The sequence below is a fragment of the Calliphora vicina genome, chromosome 4 (assembly GCF_958450345.1).
Source record: "Calliphora vicina chromosome 4, idCalVici1.1, whole genome shotgun sequence".
Taxonomy (NCBI): Eukaryota; Metazoa; Arthropoda; class Insecta; order Diptera; family Calliphoridae; genus Calliphora; species Calliphora vicina.
This window is the reverse complement of record NC_088783.1, coordinates 3638495-3660533: the sequence shown is the minus strand read 5'-3', so window position 1 is coordinate 3660533 and position 22039 is coordinate 3638495. Positions and strand designations below refer to the sequence as shown.

General features: G+C 31.3%; 2 protein-coding genes across 4 annotated transcripts in view; one reads left to right on the top strand and one right to left on the bottom strand.

Annotated features, from left to right (window-relative positions):
• Positions 1 to 22039, bottom strand: part of Nrg (Neuroglian) — a 112436-nt gene that overhangs the window by 64088 nt on the left and 26309 nt on the right. For all 3 annotated transcript variants that reach the window (XM_065510185.1, XM_065510188.1, XM_065510187.1), the window contains exons 2-3: positions 6161 to 6448; positions 85 to 214 (exon numbers count right to left, since the gene is read on the bottom strand). In XM_065510185.1, coding sequence (XP_065366257.1) covers positions 85 to 214; positions 6161 to 6233 — 203 coding nt within the window. In that variant the 5' untranslated portion in view covers positions 6234 to 6448. The remainder of the gene's footprint in view (positions 1 to 84; positions 215 to 6160; positions 6449 to 22039) is intronic.
• PIP82 lies at positions 7423 to 13173 on the top strand. The gene is made up of 3 exons (XM_065510074.1): positions 7423 to 7695; positions 7883 to 12181; positions 12246 to 13173. Exons 1-3 carry the CDS (start codon positions 7647 to 7649, stop codon positions 12302 to 12304), a joined length of 4407 nt encoding a protein of 1468 aa, XP_065366146.1. The 5' UTR covers positions 7423 to 7646; the 3' UTR covers positions 12305 to 13173.

Below are 22039 nucleotides of genomic sequence, written 5' to 3'. Positions count from 1 at the left end.
ATACATTCATTAAATTAAATACATTATTTCCAATATTTCATTGATTTGTATAATAAAAAAATATGTATATTAATTTTGACTTACGTTGGATCAGGTTGTCCTTCTGCTTCACATTCGATGATGAAGGGTTTATCACTTTCTTTATTTTGTTGAGCAACTTTAAAAAGAAGTTCATCTGTGGGCGGTTGTTTGATAATGCGAGGCGGTGAATTAACTGAAAATTAATAATAATAAAAAAACAAAAAATTAAAATAATTAATTTTCAAAAAAAGAAATTCAAATTGCTTAAATTTCCAACACTAAAAAGCGTTTTTTTTATTTATACTCTTCACCATGAGTGGCAAGGGTATAATAAGTTTGTCATTCCGTTGTAATTTCTACATTTTATATTTGCGACCCCAAAAACAAAATATATTCTAGATCGTTATAAAGAAGTGGCCACTTAAAATCGGTACGGATTAAAGCGAACGTAACTTTTAAATGAAACAACGTATGTTAATATGTTATACTAATTTATTAAGCTTTAAAAAAATATAACTGTAGGTTTATGTGTCTTTATTTCGAATAAATTTTAGATATTTCAAAGACCTTTACAAAAACGTATATAACGCCATAGTAAGTCGAATCTACAATGGATCAAAATTGGGAAAGACATTTTTTAAACCGAATTTTTTCAAGAAAAAAATTGTTCACTAATAAATTAAAAAAAATATTTTTTTTAAAAAAAAATAACATTTCAAAAATTAAAAAATAAATAATTTTTTTTTTTTTAATTTAAGAAAAAAAATTATTTAAAATTTTTATTTTAAAAATAATATTTTGGTGAAGGGCATAGAACATAGTTCTTTTAATTTCTTTTTTTTTCTTTCTTATGGAATTGAATTGTTTTTCTGAACTCCTTTATTTTAGAATGTCGATTTTTTCTTGTAACCCTTCCGCACGGCCGAATGCCTACTACTCCGATTTTTGATAATAAATCCTTATATTAATATTGACATTAACCTTCGCATTACCAAAGGTTTTTTTATGTACATGGTTTACCAATACCCACCCACCCGGGTGGTACTGCACTTTTATACATACATATATGCGACGAACAAAACTTTAAAAAATCAAAAAAAAACTCATAAAAAGTTTAAAATGATTTTAATAAAATCTACAGATCACTAAAATTTGTTCAGTGAGGGTTAATTTCATTTAAATCGAAACAGAATTAAAAAATTATTAAACTACTAAATATATAATGGTCACCCGGGTTTGTATTAGTAAAGCGAAGGTTAAGGTATTTTAGAAAATTAAAAAGGTATCTATTGTAATTGATAATTCAAACCCTTTTCAATGATATTTGAATGAGTTTTACTTAACAAGTCCCTTTAAAAAAAAACTAGCAATTTTTTGAGTTCGACTGAATATTTCGTTTCGGATTATGCCAAATATCGATCAAATCCGAATATTTTATTGAAAAATTTACAACCATTTTCTGTCAATTGAGCTTACTTGCTAGCTGGAGTCTGCTCAAAACCGGTATTTTTAGTCTTAAACCGGTTAAATAATTTCCGAAAATTTCGTGATTACCCGAAACAAACCGAAACTTTTTCAATATATGTACTATCTATATTCGAAATAATTTTTAATTTTAGAGCACATTTCGTCTCATTTACATGATAGATTTTTTCTAAATCCCATCTTGATTCTTTATTTTGAAGATAAACGTTTTTAGGCTACAATCTTTCTAAATTTTACTTTCTCATAGACAACAACTAGATAGGTAACTGAGAGCCAAAAACCTAATTCATAAGAATGTATTGCATGTATTTTGTTTTTGTATTAGCCGTTTGTGTGAAAAGAGAATAATTTTTGTCGCTCTCCTTCCGTTCTATGCGTTTATTCTATGGTTCTGATATTCAAAATTAGTTTCTCCTTTAAAATTCCATAATCTTCTTATGTTTTTGTTTTATAAAAATTTCGATTTCGAAATTCCAAATAGAATATTCGGTCGAATATGAGTATGTACTTTCAAATGGGTGCAATAAAATAATTTCTTGCAGCTTACGACATTACCTATTCACCCACCTAATATTTTCGATTTTCATCTTTATTTATTATATTGTACAAAAACATATTAACAATAGATACCAATTTAAGTACTTGTGATAATTTTTTTCATAACAATTCTGAGAAGAAAAATTATAGCCTAAAGTAAATAAAACTGTGTAGAAAAATTTATTTAAAATTTCTCTATGAAATAATAAATACACATGTAGAAAACTCATGCATAAAGAGATACATATGAAAGTAAAGTATACTTGGTTTGATCAGCAAACTCTTTAAATCATAGGACTTGAAAAGATTTGGCTTCAAAAAAAAACTACATTTGTCTACATGTGAAATGGAGGTATTTGGGGAAAACTGTGTTCATTCATATAGTCAATATAAAAAAATAAATAAGTAAAAAAAAAACAAGGTAGACGACGACTATATCACACAATACACAATAGACTAATTTTCTAAAGTGCATCAGAAATCTATGAAATTCAATGAGAAACTAAAAAATAGATTAAATAAAAAACGGACAGACAACACAGACCCACAAAAGTTGAAAAAAAAAATTACTATTGCCAAAGATGAATAGAGGCTGTGGATGACGACGACGTCGATTATGTTGGAGATGTTTGGCAATGGTACTGGGTAAATCAGTCGCTGCAGATGGTGCGGCTATAAATCCAATTTAATATTATGTTGCACAAGTCAAAAAACAAAAACAAACAAAAATACACTAAATGCTGCAACTATGTGAGTATGCATATCGACACCTAAAATGCCAAAGGGCGTAAGTTACTAAGATTTGAATAAGCTAATAATAACAGGTGCATTTTTTAAAAACATTAATAAAAATTGCAAAAATATTTTTTATTTATTTTTCCATAAAATTATTGAAATTTAAGTTTCACCCGTTGGCATTTTAGCTGACGATATGTGTGTATGTTTGTATGAAATTTTGCATCAAACGGTTGGAATCTCCTATTAATTGGAGCAAAGGGAAAAAGTGGTTGTGTATTTTTAGACGATCTAAATCTATTGACATGTGTAGGTTAAATATAAAATTTGTTGTGTGTAAGAAAGCATCTTTTTTCACTCAATACCCATCATAGACGAAGGAACTTGGTGAATATTACTTTAAAAAATATAAAATTTCAACACAAAAAACTATGTAATTGTGTAACATAGGAAAAATGATTAGAAATCTTAGTGTTGCTTAAAACAATAACTCAATTTTATTTATTTATTTTATTAAGAATATGTGGAAACATGAATTTCAAAATATGCTAAAACAGCTATTGATACAGATGATTAATAAAGTCCGAATGAAGCAAAAATTAGCTTTCGGATTAGTCAATAAATCGGCCTACTACAAGTTTTCGGTAATCGGGCAAAATTTGGCTAATAAAGAAACTTTTATAAAAATAAGAAAACATTCAGCCTAACCACAAAAGTAAAAAATCAATTTTTAAATTTCAGATAGAATTTAAAAATTGGTTTAAGCATTTTGTTTTGAAATTGTATGTGATTTTAGTCTTTATTTTTCTGAAATTTTCTTTTTGTTATTTATTTTCAATTATTTCAATGTATGTGTTTGAAAAAGCTTTTTTATGTTGCGTAAAAATCAAAGGTTTTATTTTAAAATAAAGTCGACTTTAACAAAAATTAATTTTATTAAATTTCTTTTCTGATTAGGCATTAAACATTTAGTCATTGGAATATTAAAGTTTTCAATATAACAAATAAAATAAAAAAATGTATATCTTATTGTAAATAATGTCTAAGCATTCAGAAACACTGTTCCCTCTGTTCAATAGGAAAAAACCAGATGAATATAAAGTGGGTTCTGCTGGGCACATAAAAATTACCTGAAACATGCTCTAATAATTTCGGAAATTAATTAATATTACATTGAAATAGTTTTGGTTTAATACGGATTAAGCCAAATATTAGGTTCCGTTTCAGCATAAAAAACAGGTTTCTATAAGATTCTAGTGATTAATTTTAGCTTCTGTGTAAATATCTAGATTGCAGTGAATTTCAGTAGTTGTGTTAGCTTGATATTTTTAAATATTTCTTCGTCTTACGATTGCTTTTTATGGTAAGGATATATGAGGAGCCGGAGAACAAAAGGTAATTTTTTGGAAATTTTGGGAAATTGATTTTTTTCTAGAAGATTTCAACCCTAATATTATAAGAATACCAAAAAATCAATTTTTAAAAAATTCGAAAAGGTAACTTTTGTTCTGCGGATCCTCAAATGTATTCAAAATATTCGACAAAATTTGTATCCGACGTAACCGAAGTGATCAACAATGTTGACCCTTTTTGCATCACTTGTGCTTTAATTTTACTATATTTTTAACAATGTTATTAGAGCGTAATCGTACAGTATCGGCCCCACTGTGCACCATACAATTATTCAATTCAAAGGACAAAAATCAATCAAATCCCATTTTACCCAAAAAAAAAAATGAAAGGTCGGAAACGAAAAAGTATAACAAAGGAAATTGAAAAAATTGCCCACCCACAAAAAAGACGACATCTTTTAGAATTGCAAAAAACAAGCCAAAACCCTTGAAAACAATATAATGAAAATGTTGCATTGATTTTTAGGTTTGTATCTGCAATGTAAAAAATATGAATGTGGTCAAAAGGATTTAAAAGTTACAGAAATGTAATATTGTTAAGGATTGATTGATCATTTACAAATTTACTAATTTTTAACTAAAATTTTCAAAATTATTTTGATTACGCATATTTAAATATGAGAAAAGTGAGAACAGAAATAAGAATACTACAACACATTGTCTTTGGAATTAACCATGTCCGTTTTCCCAATGTGTTCCCAAATATTTCTGCTAATTTATTAGAACATTTTAGTGCAATCTATTTTATTGCCTCATTTCCGCATCATCAAGAAATATTTCATGTTTTTGCCTCAAAATTCCCGGGACAAATTTCCCGTGAATTTTGTCAATTTTTCACTACCCGATTCCCGGGATTTTTACTAAAAGCCTTAAGAAAGTGTTTTTCAATTCATTTTGTAAATAAAACTGAATGAAGAAAAAACATTTCAACTCAATTTGTGGTAGATTTGAATCAACAAAAATTTAATCATTCAAAGTTTGAATAAATTCTGTTATTAAACTTTTTTTTATTTTTTGTAAAAACAAACACAACCCAGAGTCTCTGGCGGTAATCGAAACCGCAACCCTCAGATTAAGCGTTCAGCACACTATCGACTGGTCTATCGTCGCTAAAGAATTATATATTGTGAATGGATTTATGGAATGAAAGGCTGACATTTTTTAATTACGGATTAAGATTTGAATGAATGAAGCTCAAATTGAATTAATTAATACGAAGTTCTATATATAATGATTATAACACTAAGATTTTATATGAAATATTGCTATAATATTCCAAATTTACAGTATTGTTATATATTTCGGGAATAGCCGGGTACCCAGGAATGTAGAAACAAATTTTTCCGATTCCCGGGAATCTCTCTGTAGTTTTAGACCCTATCGCATTTTAATTATGGCGTTTTATTTTCAGACATAAATAATGCATTTATTCTTTTCTAAAATGTAGTTTGGTAAGCGTATAATGTGTTATTTTCAAATAAAGTTGCCCTAAAACCCCGAAAATATGCTACACGTTTCAAACTCAATTGTATTAAAAAGTTAGAAAGACAGCACTTTTTAAACAGCTTTTCTTGTTATTGTATTTGAAGTTCGTTTGAGTTAATGAAATAGTAGTAGGATGTATGGGTAAGCTCTAAAAAATGGTAAAAATTTTGATGGCAACATTTTGTGTTTGACAGACAAATTCATGGATTTTGTCCATTTTCAATACATAGCATTATTGATCTGTATTCATAGAATTTTATAAGGATCCAGTAAACATATACTTTTGTAAGTTGCTGATGTGTTACAAACAGAATAACAAACCCAATATACCCCCATATTATAGCTGGTGGTTATAAAAAGTTTGGCTACTAATGATTTTATGCAGCAGACTGAGACGTGACTTGCATTTTCATATACATAGTAGATTTTACTTTTAAATTGAAACAAACAAATAAATAAATCAAAATATGTAACTATCTACTTACCCATTGCCGTTGTGGTGCCTAAAACAGCAACCAGCAGGACGACGGCCAGCGTACTAGACGACTGCCGCCCCATTTTGTCAAATTTGTGTGTGTTTTGTTGTGTGTGAAGAACTTGCGTTCCTTAACTAAAGAGGTTTTAAAACGAAACCCCTTCCTTAAATGAGGGGGGATTTAAAAGTTATTGGAATGTCGTTTTTTTTTTTTTGTTAAATTTTACTTTCACTTTTATTTATTTATTAGTTTTACTTTAAACTTTATACACATAAACATAAAGATTTTGTTGAAAATCTGAAACAAAAAAAAAAAAGAATAAAAAACGTACGTTGGTTAAAAGTTGATTCTGAAAAGAAAGAGAAATGAAAGAAATGTATTAATTTAAATTGTAAAGAAAATGTGTACAAGTCAACTAAACTTAAAAGGAAAACTACTTATTTACTTTAATGATTTTATTTTCTATCTATGGTTTTATAATGCGGCCGATTGACCGACCGACAATACATTTATTTATTTATTTTTTGCTTGGATGCATGATAACACAACATATTGTAGGGGTGTGGGGTGTTTGATATCTGAAAGGTGTAAGAAATGGTCAAAGTAACCGCAATTTGTATTATGTGAAACACATTTGTTGCTCTAGACATATGTACGCGTGTAGACTGTGACTCTGTTGATGTTATACACTTATTGTGGATACTTTGCACACAGAGGCGGCAATTTTGAAAGGTCAACTATAAAATATTTAACATTTTCGGAAAACAATTGATAAACATAAGGGATATCTGCTGAGAACCTACACAAAATTGCTATAGATTGATAGAAGATTGGATATACTGCTTAATCCCCCCTTAATTGCCCCCCTTTAGAGCTACTTCCACCTACGCTTGTATCAATGATTGTAAACATACATATAATTGTAAACGAGTAAATAATGTAACGTAATAATTTAAATTAAATTCCAACGACTTGTCCGCTCGTCGTTCGCTACCTCCTTTTTCCATATTCTTCACATATTTGTGTGAAAAATTAAAAAATTACAGTAAGAAAATGCTCTAGAAAATAAAATAATAAAAAAAAAGAAACAAAAGAAATCTCAAATGTAAAATGCAATGTAAAAGGAGAGCAAGTGAAAAAGAACAAACATGTTAATTCAATTAGTATTAGATGCCGAAAAAGGAAATCCAAAAATGCATTTGAAAAACACACTAACGCGAAAACAACATAGAACCTAGGGGCACAACACTACTGTGCAATTTTTCTCTGCTTGCAACTCGTAAAATGTTCTTAGATTCGTTACAGAACGGTAGTATTAATACAATCGGTATAGTTTTGCTAATATTATTTTAATAATAATTTTAAATATTTCAATAATGCTAATTGAAACCTCAACAAATGAAAAGAAAATGAAGTAAACTTTACAAAACAATTGAGAAAAAGTTATCAGTAAATCATCAGACGGAAGGAATAAATTTAAAAAAAAAAAATTTAAATGGATTTGCGTAATTTATGTTCCAAAGTTGATGTGGATGCAATACGAGGTTAGTGTAGCAGAAACCCACACAAATGTACTATAGAAAATCGATATATGTACATCAAAATAAAAAGTTATTTCTTTTATTTTTGAATGTAATGTCACGTTTAAAGAAACCCTTTAAATAAATGTTGTTAATTGCAATTAATTAACAAGTGTAGAACATGATATTAATTCGTATTTTGCTATTTCAGCTAAAATTCCACCTCTACCACAAATGAAATTACCAAAGTCAATGTCAAAACTCAAGTCTCGTAAAATTTTTCGCAGTTCACGGGAAGATGTCAGCTCGGATTCACGACGTTCCTCTTCAAAGCGCATGCCATCAAATTCTGAAAATATACCTCCGTCAGGATTTATTAATCGAACGCCAACTCGAATCTCTACAATATCCTCGTTAATGGACCAAACAGGTGGTGGCGGTGGAGGAGGTTCAAAAAAGTGGAAATCACAAAATGGTGACGATTATGAGAATTCCTATCGCAGTGCAGGTGGCATAGACGACTATCCTTCTCCATTGGCTCATAATTTTGAGATGCGTTCATCACGTCCCATAAGCCCAATGAGGACAACATCTTTTACACAGGAATTCCAGGGACAATCTGAACAAAATGTTAAAATGTCATTTGGAGAAAAGTTGCAAAAGGGCTACAAGGATGTTACGGAATTCAAACTGAAACATTTATTTGCTAAACGGACTGTGGTCCATACAGACAAAATCGAAATAACCGACTATATTCAGAGCTTCGACGAAGACCGCAGGCGGGAAGAAAGAGTGCAGCAAAAAAGAGATAACGAAATAGCCGATAATTACAAATTTCAATTTAAGATTTCCAAACAAAAATCTGAAGAATCGTATATCGATGATAGTCCAGCAAGCTCTCCACAGCAAAGCATTGAGCCAGAAAAGAAAAATCCGAAAACATTAAGCGAGCAAAGTGGTGATGAAAGTGGTATGGAATCATCGCCGCCAACTCGAAAACCCGGCATTGCTTCAACCAGATTTTCTAGAGTCCGTAAGACGCCTCTTAGCATGTCATTGGAGGATGATGGCGCTGATGATGACGACGACGATGGTGACATTGAGTTAGATGTGGTAGATGTGGATGCACCAGTAATAAAACCTAATTCAAGTTCTCTTCGTGATAGCAAAAAACACCAATCTTCTCAAAAGTTTACCAATTCACGACAAAGCTCTCGAAGGTCTACAAATACATTTTCTAGAGATCGTCCTCCACCTCCCCCTTCGCGTACACCGCTTAACATGTCGCTAGAGGAAGAATTAGATGACGAAGAAAACGACGATGTTGGCACAGATGACAACATTGAATTGGACGTGGAGGAAGTGGCCACACCTAAGAAAATAAAACCCAATACTAGTACACTGTACGATATAAAAAAACACAAATCTCCTGAAAAGTCTACTGATTTACAACAAAACCCTCGCAAGTCGAAGAGTATTAGGGAGCGTGTGAGCCATTTAACTAATCAGAAATCAGAAGGGGACGAAACCAATGCAGTGTCAGAAAAGAAACGTAGAGCTCCTCTAAGTCCACAACAATCTGAGGAAAATGCTACTACAAAATCCGATAAGCCATTTGACACTCTCAAACAGAATTTCAAAAGAATGCAAAAGTCTGTTAGACTACCACAACAAATGTCAATGCATTCAGGAGCCGAATCGGAAAATGAAGATGCCAATTCGGATAGCAAAGCGAAACTATCGAAAAGCCAACAATTTACAGAACGCCTTAAACGATTCCGTTCCATCGACAATGTTAATAAGAATCCAGAAGACAATGAGAACAACGAGTCTCCAATGCATAAAATTACAAATAAGTTACAGGATTGGAGAAAGAGCTTTAGGAAAAAGGCCGATCCACATAACCCTGACATTGACGATGGGGATGAAGCTACTTCTCCTCAGAAACAGGAAAAACCTGTCGGATCTCTGATGAAGAAACTAAAACATATAAGATCACGTAAGCGCGACAGTATTGATGATCCCGATGATGACGAGGAAGGTGGAGAAACATATAAGGAGAGTTTAGCAGCTAGAGCCAAGTTCCAGTTAGAGAAAGGTGTAGTAGTCGCTAGTCAAGTGCCTCAGATAACTATGAAAAAAATATCTGACACTAAAAAGTACTTTAAGAAGAAACAAGAAAATGAAGGTAAAAACAAACCAGATAAGCCGCAATCTGAAGAGGAGGATATAGAGGTCGATCAACAGAACACCATCACCAAACCGGCAGTGAAAAGTATTCCGAGACCTCCCCCACCTATTCCTCGACCATACTTCCATAATAGTTCTGAAGAAGAGGATGACGATGATGATATTGATAACCACAAATTTATTACAAAATCTCTCGCCGAATCTCAACTGATTTCGGTGCCTACAGCCACAGCTGTTTGGACTACGAAACCCATATTATCAGATGATTTGACAGATTATGATGAAGATTTGCCCAGAGTTCTTCTACATCAGGATAACTCTGATGTTTTTGAATCTACACTAATTATAGCTGTAACGCGTCCCATATCTCATACGACGACATCACCTATTATTACTGAATTACCACCAGATTCGCCAGAGCAATCTACACCAGATACGAAACCAGATGATTGGATACCAAATCAAGATATGGTAGCAACCTTTTTGGAAGTGACTCCACCTTCACAACGAAAACTTTCCAGGGACTCAACCAATTCAAGAGGACACTCACGGAAACATTCCATCGACTCCAGTTCCGATGACTCTTGGATTAAAGATATACCCAAAGGTCCATCAACTGCAGTTCTAAATAGTGTACACGAAAACGAAGATCCTTGGAAGATTCAAAAAGGAAATACAGACGAGAATCTTTATAAAACTAAGAGCATTGACTTGTTCGAAATGCAAAAGAAACAAGGCGGAGTTTTGTGTGCTTTTGAAGATTTTGATGATGAATTGAAAAATACTCCTGTTGTTAAAATAGAAAATGAAAATGAAATACCTGTTGCTCAACTAGAAAAGAAAAATGCTAATGTTGTCACAATAGACACGGAAAATACTCCTGTTGTTGCCGTAGAAAAGGAGGAGCCTACAAATTTAGAAATTCTTCGAAATATTGATAATTACGAACGTGAAAGTAGTGAGGAATTAGAATATCCAGACGATGACAATTCATCTAGAGTTACGAAAATATCTGTACATCCTCAAGAATCTAAAAGTGAGGAATTACAAAATCCAAATGATGACAATTCATCAAGATTTACGCAAATATCTGTACATCCTCGAGAAACTAAGGATGAAGAATTATATATTCAGGACAATGGCATTTCATCTAATGTTACGAAAATGTCTACGCATCCTCAACAGCAAAATAGTGAGGAATTAGAAAACCCTGACAATGAGAATTCATCTAGACTTACGCAAATATCTGTGCATACTCAGGAGCCTAAAACGTATGAAGCTATAAAACTGGAACCGGAATTAAAGTCTAAGCCTTTCGGCAACAGCCGAGAAAGTCTTACAGGAAATTTAGATGATAAAGATGCTATCGATAGTGGTGAGGAAAGTGATGACGACGAAGACTTCCAAGATAGTGAAGACGATCAAATTGAAGTGGATCGACCACCCTCAAAAACACCTTCACCACCACCATCTATAGCATCAACACCACCACCTTTGCCCGAGAGAAAACCATCAATAAGCCAACTAATTTCTAGCCAGTATTCTATAGATCTTCCTTCTTTAGATTGTCCGTCGCTACCTCCACCAACAATGCCCACAACAAAGCCACCTTTGCCACCTAAGAGACCGACACCAACAACTTCACCACCACCACCACCAAAAATACCAGATCGCAATCCTCCTACGACACGAATCTCTAAACCATTAGTAAAAACTGCTTCACTACGTCTTGCCTACAATGAACAAGTAAATCCGGAAGACGTTGGCAAAGTCAATAAACTTATATCACGCTTCGAACCCGAAGGTATTAAACAAAGACCCAAAATTATACCTCGAAAACCTTTAATAACCTACGAATCAGATGATTACAGCGATGAAGAGGACTTAATGCAATTATTGCCCATAAAACAAAGGGATAAAATTAGAGATATGACACCAACCAATCTTCCGAGAATGCAGAAATCATTTTCCATAGATTCGGTCGATATTCCAAACAACAATGACATTTCCACAGCGAACCTAGAAATTCACACATCACTATCACGCAAGGCCGCCTCACAACTTACACTGGATAATTGTGGAAATACTACGACAATCCCCAGCATTTCCATATCTTCAAATTGTCTAGATGTCAATTCGAATTTCAGTCAACCAAGTTCTGTATACGGTTCACCTTTAGCATTTCCATCGAGTGTTGTCGGATCTACAGAAGTCACACCGTTAACAAATCGAAAAGATTCCGAACATCTTGGTGCACGCAGAAATCGTCGCAGCATGGCACGGGACGATGAACATTTCTACTCTTTCGATAGTGATGAAGGTCAGTTATGAATTGTTCACAGTATTCAATTCAATTTTTAACATACATTTTCATCTATTTACAGAAAACAGTTACTATTCGATAGGATCAAACAGCAGTAATCGTTATGTTGTGGATTTGTAAAAATGAGCGGAATTGTAAGGTTTAATAGTGAACTAAATAACTTTATTGATTTATATTTAATCAAAGAATGTTAAATATTAAAACTATTTGAAACTGTAAAATGTAGAGTTGTTATCCTTTCTGAATGTTTTCCCCATAGTATCAAGGGTAAATACAAGACAATTCTAAGAGAAAAGAAGTAAGAGAGCTATATTCGGCTGTGCCGAATCTTATATACCCTTCACCAAATTATACTTCAAAATACAGATTTTAAATAGTTTTAGGTAAACAAAATTTATTTTTTATTCCAAATTTGTGATTTTTTGGTGAAAAAAAAAATGGGGTTAAAAATATTATTTTCCGATTTTGACCCATTGTACTATGGTATTATATACGTCGTTGCAAAAGTCTTTGAAATATCTATCATTAGATATCCATATTGTCTATACTAATGGCTTAGTAATCCAGATATAGGTAAAAATAGGTAAAAAATCGAGGTTTTCCTCATATCTCAGCCATTTGTGGACCGATTTTGTTGTTTTCAAATATGAATCTTCTCGAAAGCATGTCTGACAGAATTATTGAAGATTTGGATCCCGAAGATATCTGGAGTCTTCAGAAAATTGATTTCAACAGACAGGCGGACAGACAGGGGATATGGCTTAATCGCTATCTATAAGGATCCAGAATATATATACTTTATAGGGTCGGAAAATTATATTGTGGTGAAGGGTATAATCACGAAGGTGAAGGGTATAATTACTAATATTTTATAAGTGAATATCTACAAAGATGAATAGTTGAAATGGACACATTTTAAGAAGACTTAAATATGAAGACTTATTCTAAAAAGAATTCCATATAGAATACATTAATATTAGAAATATTTTTATTATAACTCCTGTTACTGAATTCCGTTCCAATCGAAGCTATAAGACCCTGTTTTATTTCTTTAATAAACGATTTTTAAAGAACTGAACCGATTGTTTTGAAATTTGAAGAACATTTAATATATAAAAATTAAGAGAGGAAAAAACATTAAAATTTGGTATCATTTCTATAAATGTAATATTTTTTAAGGAGATATTTATTTATTTGAGGTATGTAATTGAAAAATAAATCAAGAAAATTTAACTCACGGAATTGAACCGGAATGTGTCTTTAAAATATAATAAAAAATAAATAAGAGTGCTATATTCGGTCCTGAAAATTACCCGATATATTGATTTGAAAAGTCAGACGTAGGAGAGCATTTAGACTTCCGGATTAACGTAGTGTCTTTCAGTTGGAAATCGGAAAGCTTCAGATCTCGAAATCTCTCTCTCTCAACGCCACAGAACTACGTTGTTGGATCGACAATTCCACGATTGATTAGAAGATATCGGTGGTTACAGGCTATAGGATATATGTATTCTACTTCTTCAGGAGATAAAATGATTTAATCTGTATAATAGGGATACTTATGTATTCACAATAGAAACAATTATGAACCGATTCTAATAAAATATATTCAACTTAAGCAGATCTCAGTTATCTGCAATTATTTGCAAAGTGACTATTATAAGTCTCATTATCTCTTTTCTAATACACATTTTTTAGCTATTCTTGTTTTATGTGGCTAACTTAACCACTCTTAAAGTTGGCCAACTTCATTTGTTTTTTTTTGCAACATAAACTTCAAACGCGCTTGGCTTATCAAAGCAAACACAAATCTGCCATACCACCACAATTTGGTGGTAAGTATCTAGTTGAGAAGTCGTTGTTGTTGTTGTTGTTGAAAATTGGCAACATGGTAAATATTTAGATATTGCATTAAAAATTCCCATAAGTTAAAATACCTAAAATTCCATGTCAATTTAAGCAGTTGCAACACTCGGTTGTTGTCTTGTGCTGTTCCAATTGTTTGCTTGTTGTGTCTGAATATGAGTGAGTAAATATGGGTGGTGGTGATACTTCGTTCTGTCGGAATAACAGAGAAAAATCATCAACTACATAAATGACTGCATTCAGTGAATGGAACAATGGATAATACACAAAAAAAAAGAGAGAATCATACTTACTCATAGTGGGCAACAGCAATACCAACAACAACAACAACAAACAGATATGAGTAACTGCAAGTGAGTACTTTATACCACTCGTATCTATCAGATGCCCTTTTTTCAACCCCTATAAAACAAACACTCACACACAGGAGTAAAATTTTGTACTGTTATTATTCTTGTAATGGCACGAGTCATCATCTCGTATGCATGAGTATGTGTGTAAGTAAACAAATCCATACATACATATTTATATATCCAAACAGACACATTAGACCTGCTCTTAAAAAAATAGATTTGGTTCGGATATCAAGAATCCACCATGCAAAATTAAAAAATTTCCTCTAAAGTTTTGGTATTTAAATAATATTTTTTAAAGGTTTGAAATAAATCATATCGTCTAGAGAAAATTAGCTGTTTAACAAAGCAAAAGAAGAAAATAGTTGTTTACTCAACTTTGCATATACATATATGATATGGAAAAATGTTAATAACTTTTTTCGCCAAAATAACCATGGTCTACAGAAATTTCCGGTACGGGTTCTAGCCTCCAATTCGCAGAAGTTAGTTTTAGCTACTAAAAACAAAATAAGACCCATCCAAATCAAACCAATTTGTTTTAAGGCCGGTCTAATATACGCTTATACAATGTAATGATATGATTTCATATACACAATACAATACAATAACTATTAGTTTACAGAGTAAACAATGCAACTTAGAGTATATATAAGCGGTTATTCGATTCATTTTGTCCGTCTGTATGTCTGTTGAAGTCAACTTTCCGAAACCCCCAAAAATCAGTCCACAAATGGCTGAGATATAAGGAAAAAAAAAACAGGATAACCTCGATTTTTGCCATATTTTTGACCTACATATATCTGCATTACTATAGACAATATGGTTATCTAATGATAGATATTTCAAAGACCTTGGCAACAATGTATATATAGTAAGTTGGGCATACAATGGGTCAAAATCGAAAAAATATTTTTTAACCCGAATTTTTTTTTTTCACCAAAAGTTTTTTTTTTGCTAAATGTTCAAAAAAAATTTTAAATTTAAAAAAAATTCGAAATTTTTTTTTCCAAAAAATTAAAAAAAAAATTAATTTTGTTTACCTAAAAATATTTAAAAATTATGGCCAAAATTTTAATTTTTAATGTTAAAAATTAAAATTTATTCTACATTTTTCTTTTTTTGTTCTTTTTTATATGAAAACTTTTCATTTTTGGATTCGAAGGACTATTGAGTCAACTTGTTTATGAAATAAGACTGTTTGTTATTTTATAGAGACCGAACCCCAACGTATTTCGTAATGTTGGATACACATTGATATTAAAATATGCCAAACTAAACCTAATATATAATCAAAACTCGGATTTGAGTTATTATATTAAAAATTTGTTTCTTCATTAACATTAAATAATCTATTTATACCCTACACCACCATAGTGGGGAGGGTATAATGCGTTTGTGCAGATGTATGTAACGTCCAAAAATATTAGTCTAACACCCGGCTTAAAGTATACCGATCGACTTAGAATCACTTTCTGAGTCGATTAAACGATGTCCGTCCGTCTGGCTGGTTGGCTGTCCATGTAAACGTTGTGCGCAGAGTCGCAGGTCGCAATTTTGAAGATATTTCGATCAAATTTGGTACATATTATTTTTTCGGCCCAAGGACCAAACCTATTAAAACTGAATAGCATATAATACAGTTTCTCAAAATATTAAGATTCTAAAAGCAATAACGTAGAGACTCTTAATTCAAAATTTTAGGCATGCAGAGTTTGAAGGTATAATAACAAAGTTAAACAAATGTAGATGATATAACTGGTTCATGAGATGAGATGACTGTTTGTTAACTATCATCACCCTTATTTTAAATAAACAAAATATCATACTTCATTTAAAAAATATCCTCATAAATTACACCGTTACATACGAGTAAATTTTTCCAAAAACACATACATATTTTACAAACATATGTATGTCATTAGACAGTTTTAAAGAGCAATATTAAATAATATATTGCTCTAATAGAAAGTTTTTGTAATAAATTTATAACTAATGCATGTTTCCACTTATTTTTTTAATGAAATGCATTTGATTGCACTTACTCACAATTCAAGCATTTCAAACATTAATTAACATAATAAAACTATTAAAAATTATGGCCAACCAAATACTCAATTCAATTCAACTGAAAGTATACGTAACTAACTACTGTCTCTTTCCGTCAGTCTGCTACAACTTTATGCTCCCTATGGAGCTGTGAAATTCAAACTAAATAAACAGCAGGCCATTTCCTATATTGTTTGCATGCTAAAACAGGATATATCAATGAACTCATTCATTTCATTTCACATCGGACCTCATAAAACATGTGTGATGTAATCGAATAAAGAAATTTTGATGACGTTAAAGAAAAAAACACACCCTTACTGAATTAAATACCCGCTCACTTATTCGTACAACTGAATAACTATTTAGCGTGTGTCAGCTGGCACGTTACATTTTACGCAGGGCTTTGATATCACAACAAAATATTAAATTAAAAACCAGAAACAGAAACCGAAAAATAGAATTTGCGCTTGCGTAAAACACCCCTAGTTTTTTTTGTTTTGTTAAAAGCCTTAATCAATCACTTTATCAGGCAGGCAGACAGCCAAGCCAATTGTGTTGTAAGTATTGGACTTACTACAATATGTATGTATGTATATGGGTTAATAATATTCGTTTAATGTTGAGAGAGGGGTGTTTTAAAATAATTAAAAATTTACTATAAAATTTAATAGAACCGAGTGGTTCATTAACTAAACTCTTGTTAAAACCTGAAAAGAAACAGAGAAATACAAAAAAAAACATTGCAGCTTAAAAGGGTGTTATATCCGTTTCCTTATGACGTCGATGGTGTCAAATTTGCAGTCATACTACTACACACTGGCATAACTAATTTAATCAACACTCCTTTAAACACGTTTATTTTAATTTATTTTTCTAAAATGCTGGCTAATTTATTAAACTCTTAGATTTGACTATTTCTACTCGAATAGGAAGGAAATCTATACACTACAAGGTGGCCGGCTGGCCAGGCCAGATGACATTGTGAAGTGTAGAACATTCGTTTGTTTGTTTGATTTAATGTGGTAAATTTTGGTTAAATGTTTTGTCCCTTCCCTTTTTCAATTGTTTACTTCCCCCTCTACCTCAGACTCTCCTTCTATAATTATATTTTATGGTTTTAGTTTTTGCTAAAGAATTAATTGATATTTGTGTGTGGTTTTACTGGTTGTTGTCTTCTTGTTGCTGATTGTTGAAATCACGTAGTTTTCATCTTTGTCTTCTTTCTTCTTTTTCTGTTTCTAAATAAGGAAGCCATTGTAATGTGTATTTGTGGTTTTAATCTGTATCTGGGTGTGTAAATATGCGAATACCAGGTTTTCTTAATATTCAAAATAATATTTTTTATATTTAATCGTTAAGCGTAAAAATAATGGAAATGTGTAAGTAAACATCGGTACTGAAACTGATGCAAACATAGTGGTCTGCCTAATTTATCACCTTTACACATCAAAAGAGTTGGATTGAATATTCAGTTTCGGATTAGTCCAAAAATCAGGCTTCGGTTAAGATTTGTCCGCATACCGAAACTGAAACTTGATTAAGCTTTCTAAAATTCCAAAGCTGGGATTCCCAAACTGACAACAGCATTAAATGAATTAGTGTTTTACCAGTCCCGAACTAAATTAGGAATATATTATGTTGATCTAATTTCGCGCAAAATTATCTATCTCGCAATTTCGCTTTTATTGGGTAACCACTTGTGTGGCAGCAGCATTTGAATAGGTCGGGGGTGCTTGATCAGCTTTTATTTCGCAGTTGAAAAATAAGGTCTCATTTTGCGAAATTATTTCGCAAATATTTCATTCCAAATATAATTATATTTAGTTTAACAGTATTTCGCACGAAATTTTGAACAAGGTACTAAGATTTACATTAAATAAATCGGGAATACTGAAGATTCCTTAAGATGAACTAATGAATAATATCATTTGCTAGACATAATACAGTTCTGTAGACCAATCTATTATCTTCCGAATCTAATTTATATTAGCTGCATTAGAGATTTGAATTTATAAACATGTCCATCAGTAGAAGCTTCTACTTATCAACAATATGAAGTGCACTCAGTTATTAAAATTGTTTGTAAGCATGACAACACTAAATATCTAAGCTGCTAACATTAACATTGAAGCTGCTAAAAGCTCTAGAATTCGATTATTATAGTGTTGTCCATTGAGATCATTCATGAAGCTATTAGATGGAAGATGGCGCTGTATAAATAGTGGCAGCGGTTGCAGTCGGCGGTTAGTTTATAATAGAGTTAACATCAACTGTCTTGTACATTAAAGTGTAATTTAATTGTGTGTATTTCTGTGAATTTAAACTGTTGTTGTGTAAATTTGAATAAAAAAAGAGTTGTTACAATCTTAAACTACTAAACTGCTTTTATTTGCAATCAAAAGTATCTAGTTTATTTAAAGGAAATAAACCACCATTTTTAAAAGGTAAAAACGTAACAATATTTTTGCAGCTAATATAAGAGCTATATACAGTGGTGGCCACCAATTTAAGACAAATACTTGAATTTTTTTCATCAACTGAATTTTAAGTGCGATAGAGCCAAAATAAAAGGACCTCTAAGGGTATGAAATTTATTATTAATCTTTCTTGTTTCTGAAAAATGTTTGGAAAAATCGGTAAAACATATATGGACAAAGATATGTGGAAATACGTTGACCCACCTCAGCGAACATCCGCTGTTAATAACATGATATGACCGAAATTAATGGAACTAAAAATACGAAATTTGGTCCGAATATTTTATAATAATAAAATTATAATGATTAAATGTGAGAAAATATGTTTATTTAAAAAAAAAAAATTTTGGTCAAGTTGTAGAAAAATATTATGTGTTCATGGTGAATATGTATGAATTGACACAGTCGAATAAACCAAACTTGTGTGTTAAAACAGTCCTCATGCATACATATTTGCAGAAATATTTGAAAAAATAATTGAAAATTACATGGAATTTAGCAAACAATTTTTGTCTTAAATTCCTGGCCACCACTGTACGTCTGTGCAGAATCTTATAAACCCTTCACCAAATTATACTTTTACCCTCTAACCCGCAAGAGTGCCTTTATGCATTACAAAACACCAATTATCTCAAAAAGTAATTATAATTTTTTTTGTTAAATTTAACTGTGACCTTTAGTTACATATTTGTTAACATTTCCCTCGAAGGTCATAATGCATTCAGACTTTTAGTTTTTGTTCTGTCAGCTGTTTTGTAAGTGATGTCATAATTTTAGCACGTGAAATTCTGTGTGTAACTTTTTTTAAATCATAGTTTTACTAACTTTTAGTCGCCCGATCTATTCGAAATATTTTAATTAGTTCTTTTTCATTAGTTTTTCAATAAAATCGTATCATAATTATTGTTTTTTACACCTAAACCGGAAACAATGCCCTGAGGCACTCTTCCTAAACTTAACCCTCTAATGCTTAAGCATGCCTCAAGGCAATTCGAAAAATGCCAATAAATGCAATTTATTGATATTTCATTTCATATTATATTTGCATTTATCGGCATTTTTGCGATGAGTGCCTTGGGTATGCTTGGGCATTAGAGGGTTAATTTGAAAATTAGTTTCTAATGGCTGTTCTGAGTTTATTGGGTCATAATTACAAATAAAAATTTTAAATATTTTTCGGTAAACAAAATTTTTTTTTTTTTAATTTTTAAAAACAAAATTTAAATTTAAAAAAATTTTTCTAAAAAAATATTTTTCCCCTTTTTGACCCAATGTCAGATATAATATGGCGTTATAGACTTCGTTGGATATCCATATTGTCCATACTAATAACTTAATAATCCAGATATAGATCAAAAATAGGTCCTGACTTTTTCTTTATGTCTCAGTCATGTGTGCGCCGATTTTGTTGATTTTAAATAGCAACCGATATGTTGTTCTATGAATCAGGCAGGTAAGTTATTTTGGGGCATGCCTTTGTGGGGTCGCAAATGTAAAATGTAAAAATTACAAACGTATGGTGAAGGGTATAAAAACTATTTGTCTAACCTGTCAAATTCAGAATTCTTTGGTGAGAGAAACATAGCGAAGTTGACAAAGAAACCGCTATTTGTTTAATTTTGTTCATGCATTGTTGGGAGTTATTTTTACCAATAGGACAGGAGCAAATGACAGGTATTTTTGAAATTCGGCCTGTAGTTGGACTTACTACGATAATAAATCGTGGAAGGCAACTTCCCATTTTGCCAGAAATCTAAATAAACTAAAAGAATAGATGTAATTATGACCACAAAAATAGGTGAACTTTTTTATCCGCTGGACCCAAATTCAAAGCAGAATGCCAAAATAAAAGAATCGACTTTACTCATTTTATTTTTAAAATTAAATTTTTTTAATCAACATTTTTTTTTTGATTATTCCCAAAATTAGCATGACATGTTTCCTTCCTTTGCATGATTAATCATAATAAAACAAATTAAGCATTACTTTTTAATGGTTTTTCATTTGTAAATATGAGCACAAATGATTACATATTACACACATCGTCTTGGGACTTTATTAAAATTTTGTTTATTTTTTTTTTTTAAAAATTAAAGGTCATGTGACAAGAAATTACGCCCTTTAATTTGGAAAAAAAAATAAAACTCAAATTACGTGCGTCTATGTGTAAGTATGTTAATTACAAACAAACTAAATTTGAATTACACATTAGGACACCAACGACAAATGACACATTGAGTAGTACTTGCAACAAAAAACAACAAGTACAACTCAAGCCCAAGAATTATCTGTTGACTGAAGTGTCTGTCGGTCGTGTATGTCAACAAACTATTGAAAACATATTTGTTGAACAAATTATGAGAAATTGTGAACCCAGCAATGCAGCACAAATAACTGAATGGCAATGATGTGTAACAAATTATTTAGTATGAGGGCCTGGCTTCTCATAATGAATCTTTGCTAGTTGTAGGAAATTAAGAACTTTTTTTTTATTTTTAATTATTAGTAATAAAATTAAATTATAAGGGTCAAAAAGCTACAAAATAAATTATCCACTCACATATAAATAAAGAATTCAAACAACTTTTTCTCATAAAAATCAAAATGTAAAATATCAAAAATTAAAAACTAAGGAAAATCATCATTGATTTGATGATTGTCTGATGATGATGATGATGGCGATGACGATGGTGATGAATAAGCCTAAAGAGAACAACAAAAATGCTGCACACTCTATTGTCATCGTTATGGTGGTTGAGTTATCCGCTGCCTTTAATGGGATAAAAAAAAAAAACAGAAAATCATGTGGTTTTTTTGTTTAAATGAACAAAGACAAAGAATGCCACTCGTGCCAAAACACAAAAGGTCACATAAATACTGATGAGCAAATGGATAAACCTTGTTACCAAGGATATCGTCAATACAACACCATCATGATGAGCTTTGGAGAAAATCATATTTTTTAGGTCAAGGATTTCATGTATGCAAGTGGAAACAACTACGGAAAATTTAAAAAATATTAATTTTAAAACTTATTTATAAATATTGTTTGTATTTACAATCTTTAAGCGATACAGAGAAATATTTTATTAAATCCGTAATCGATA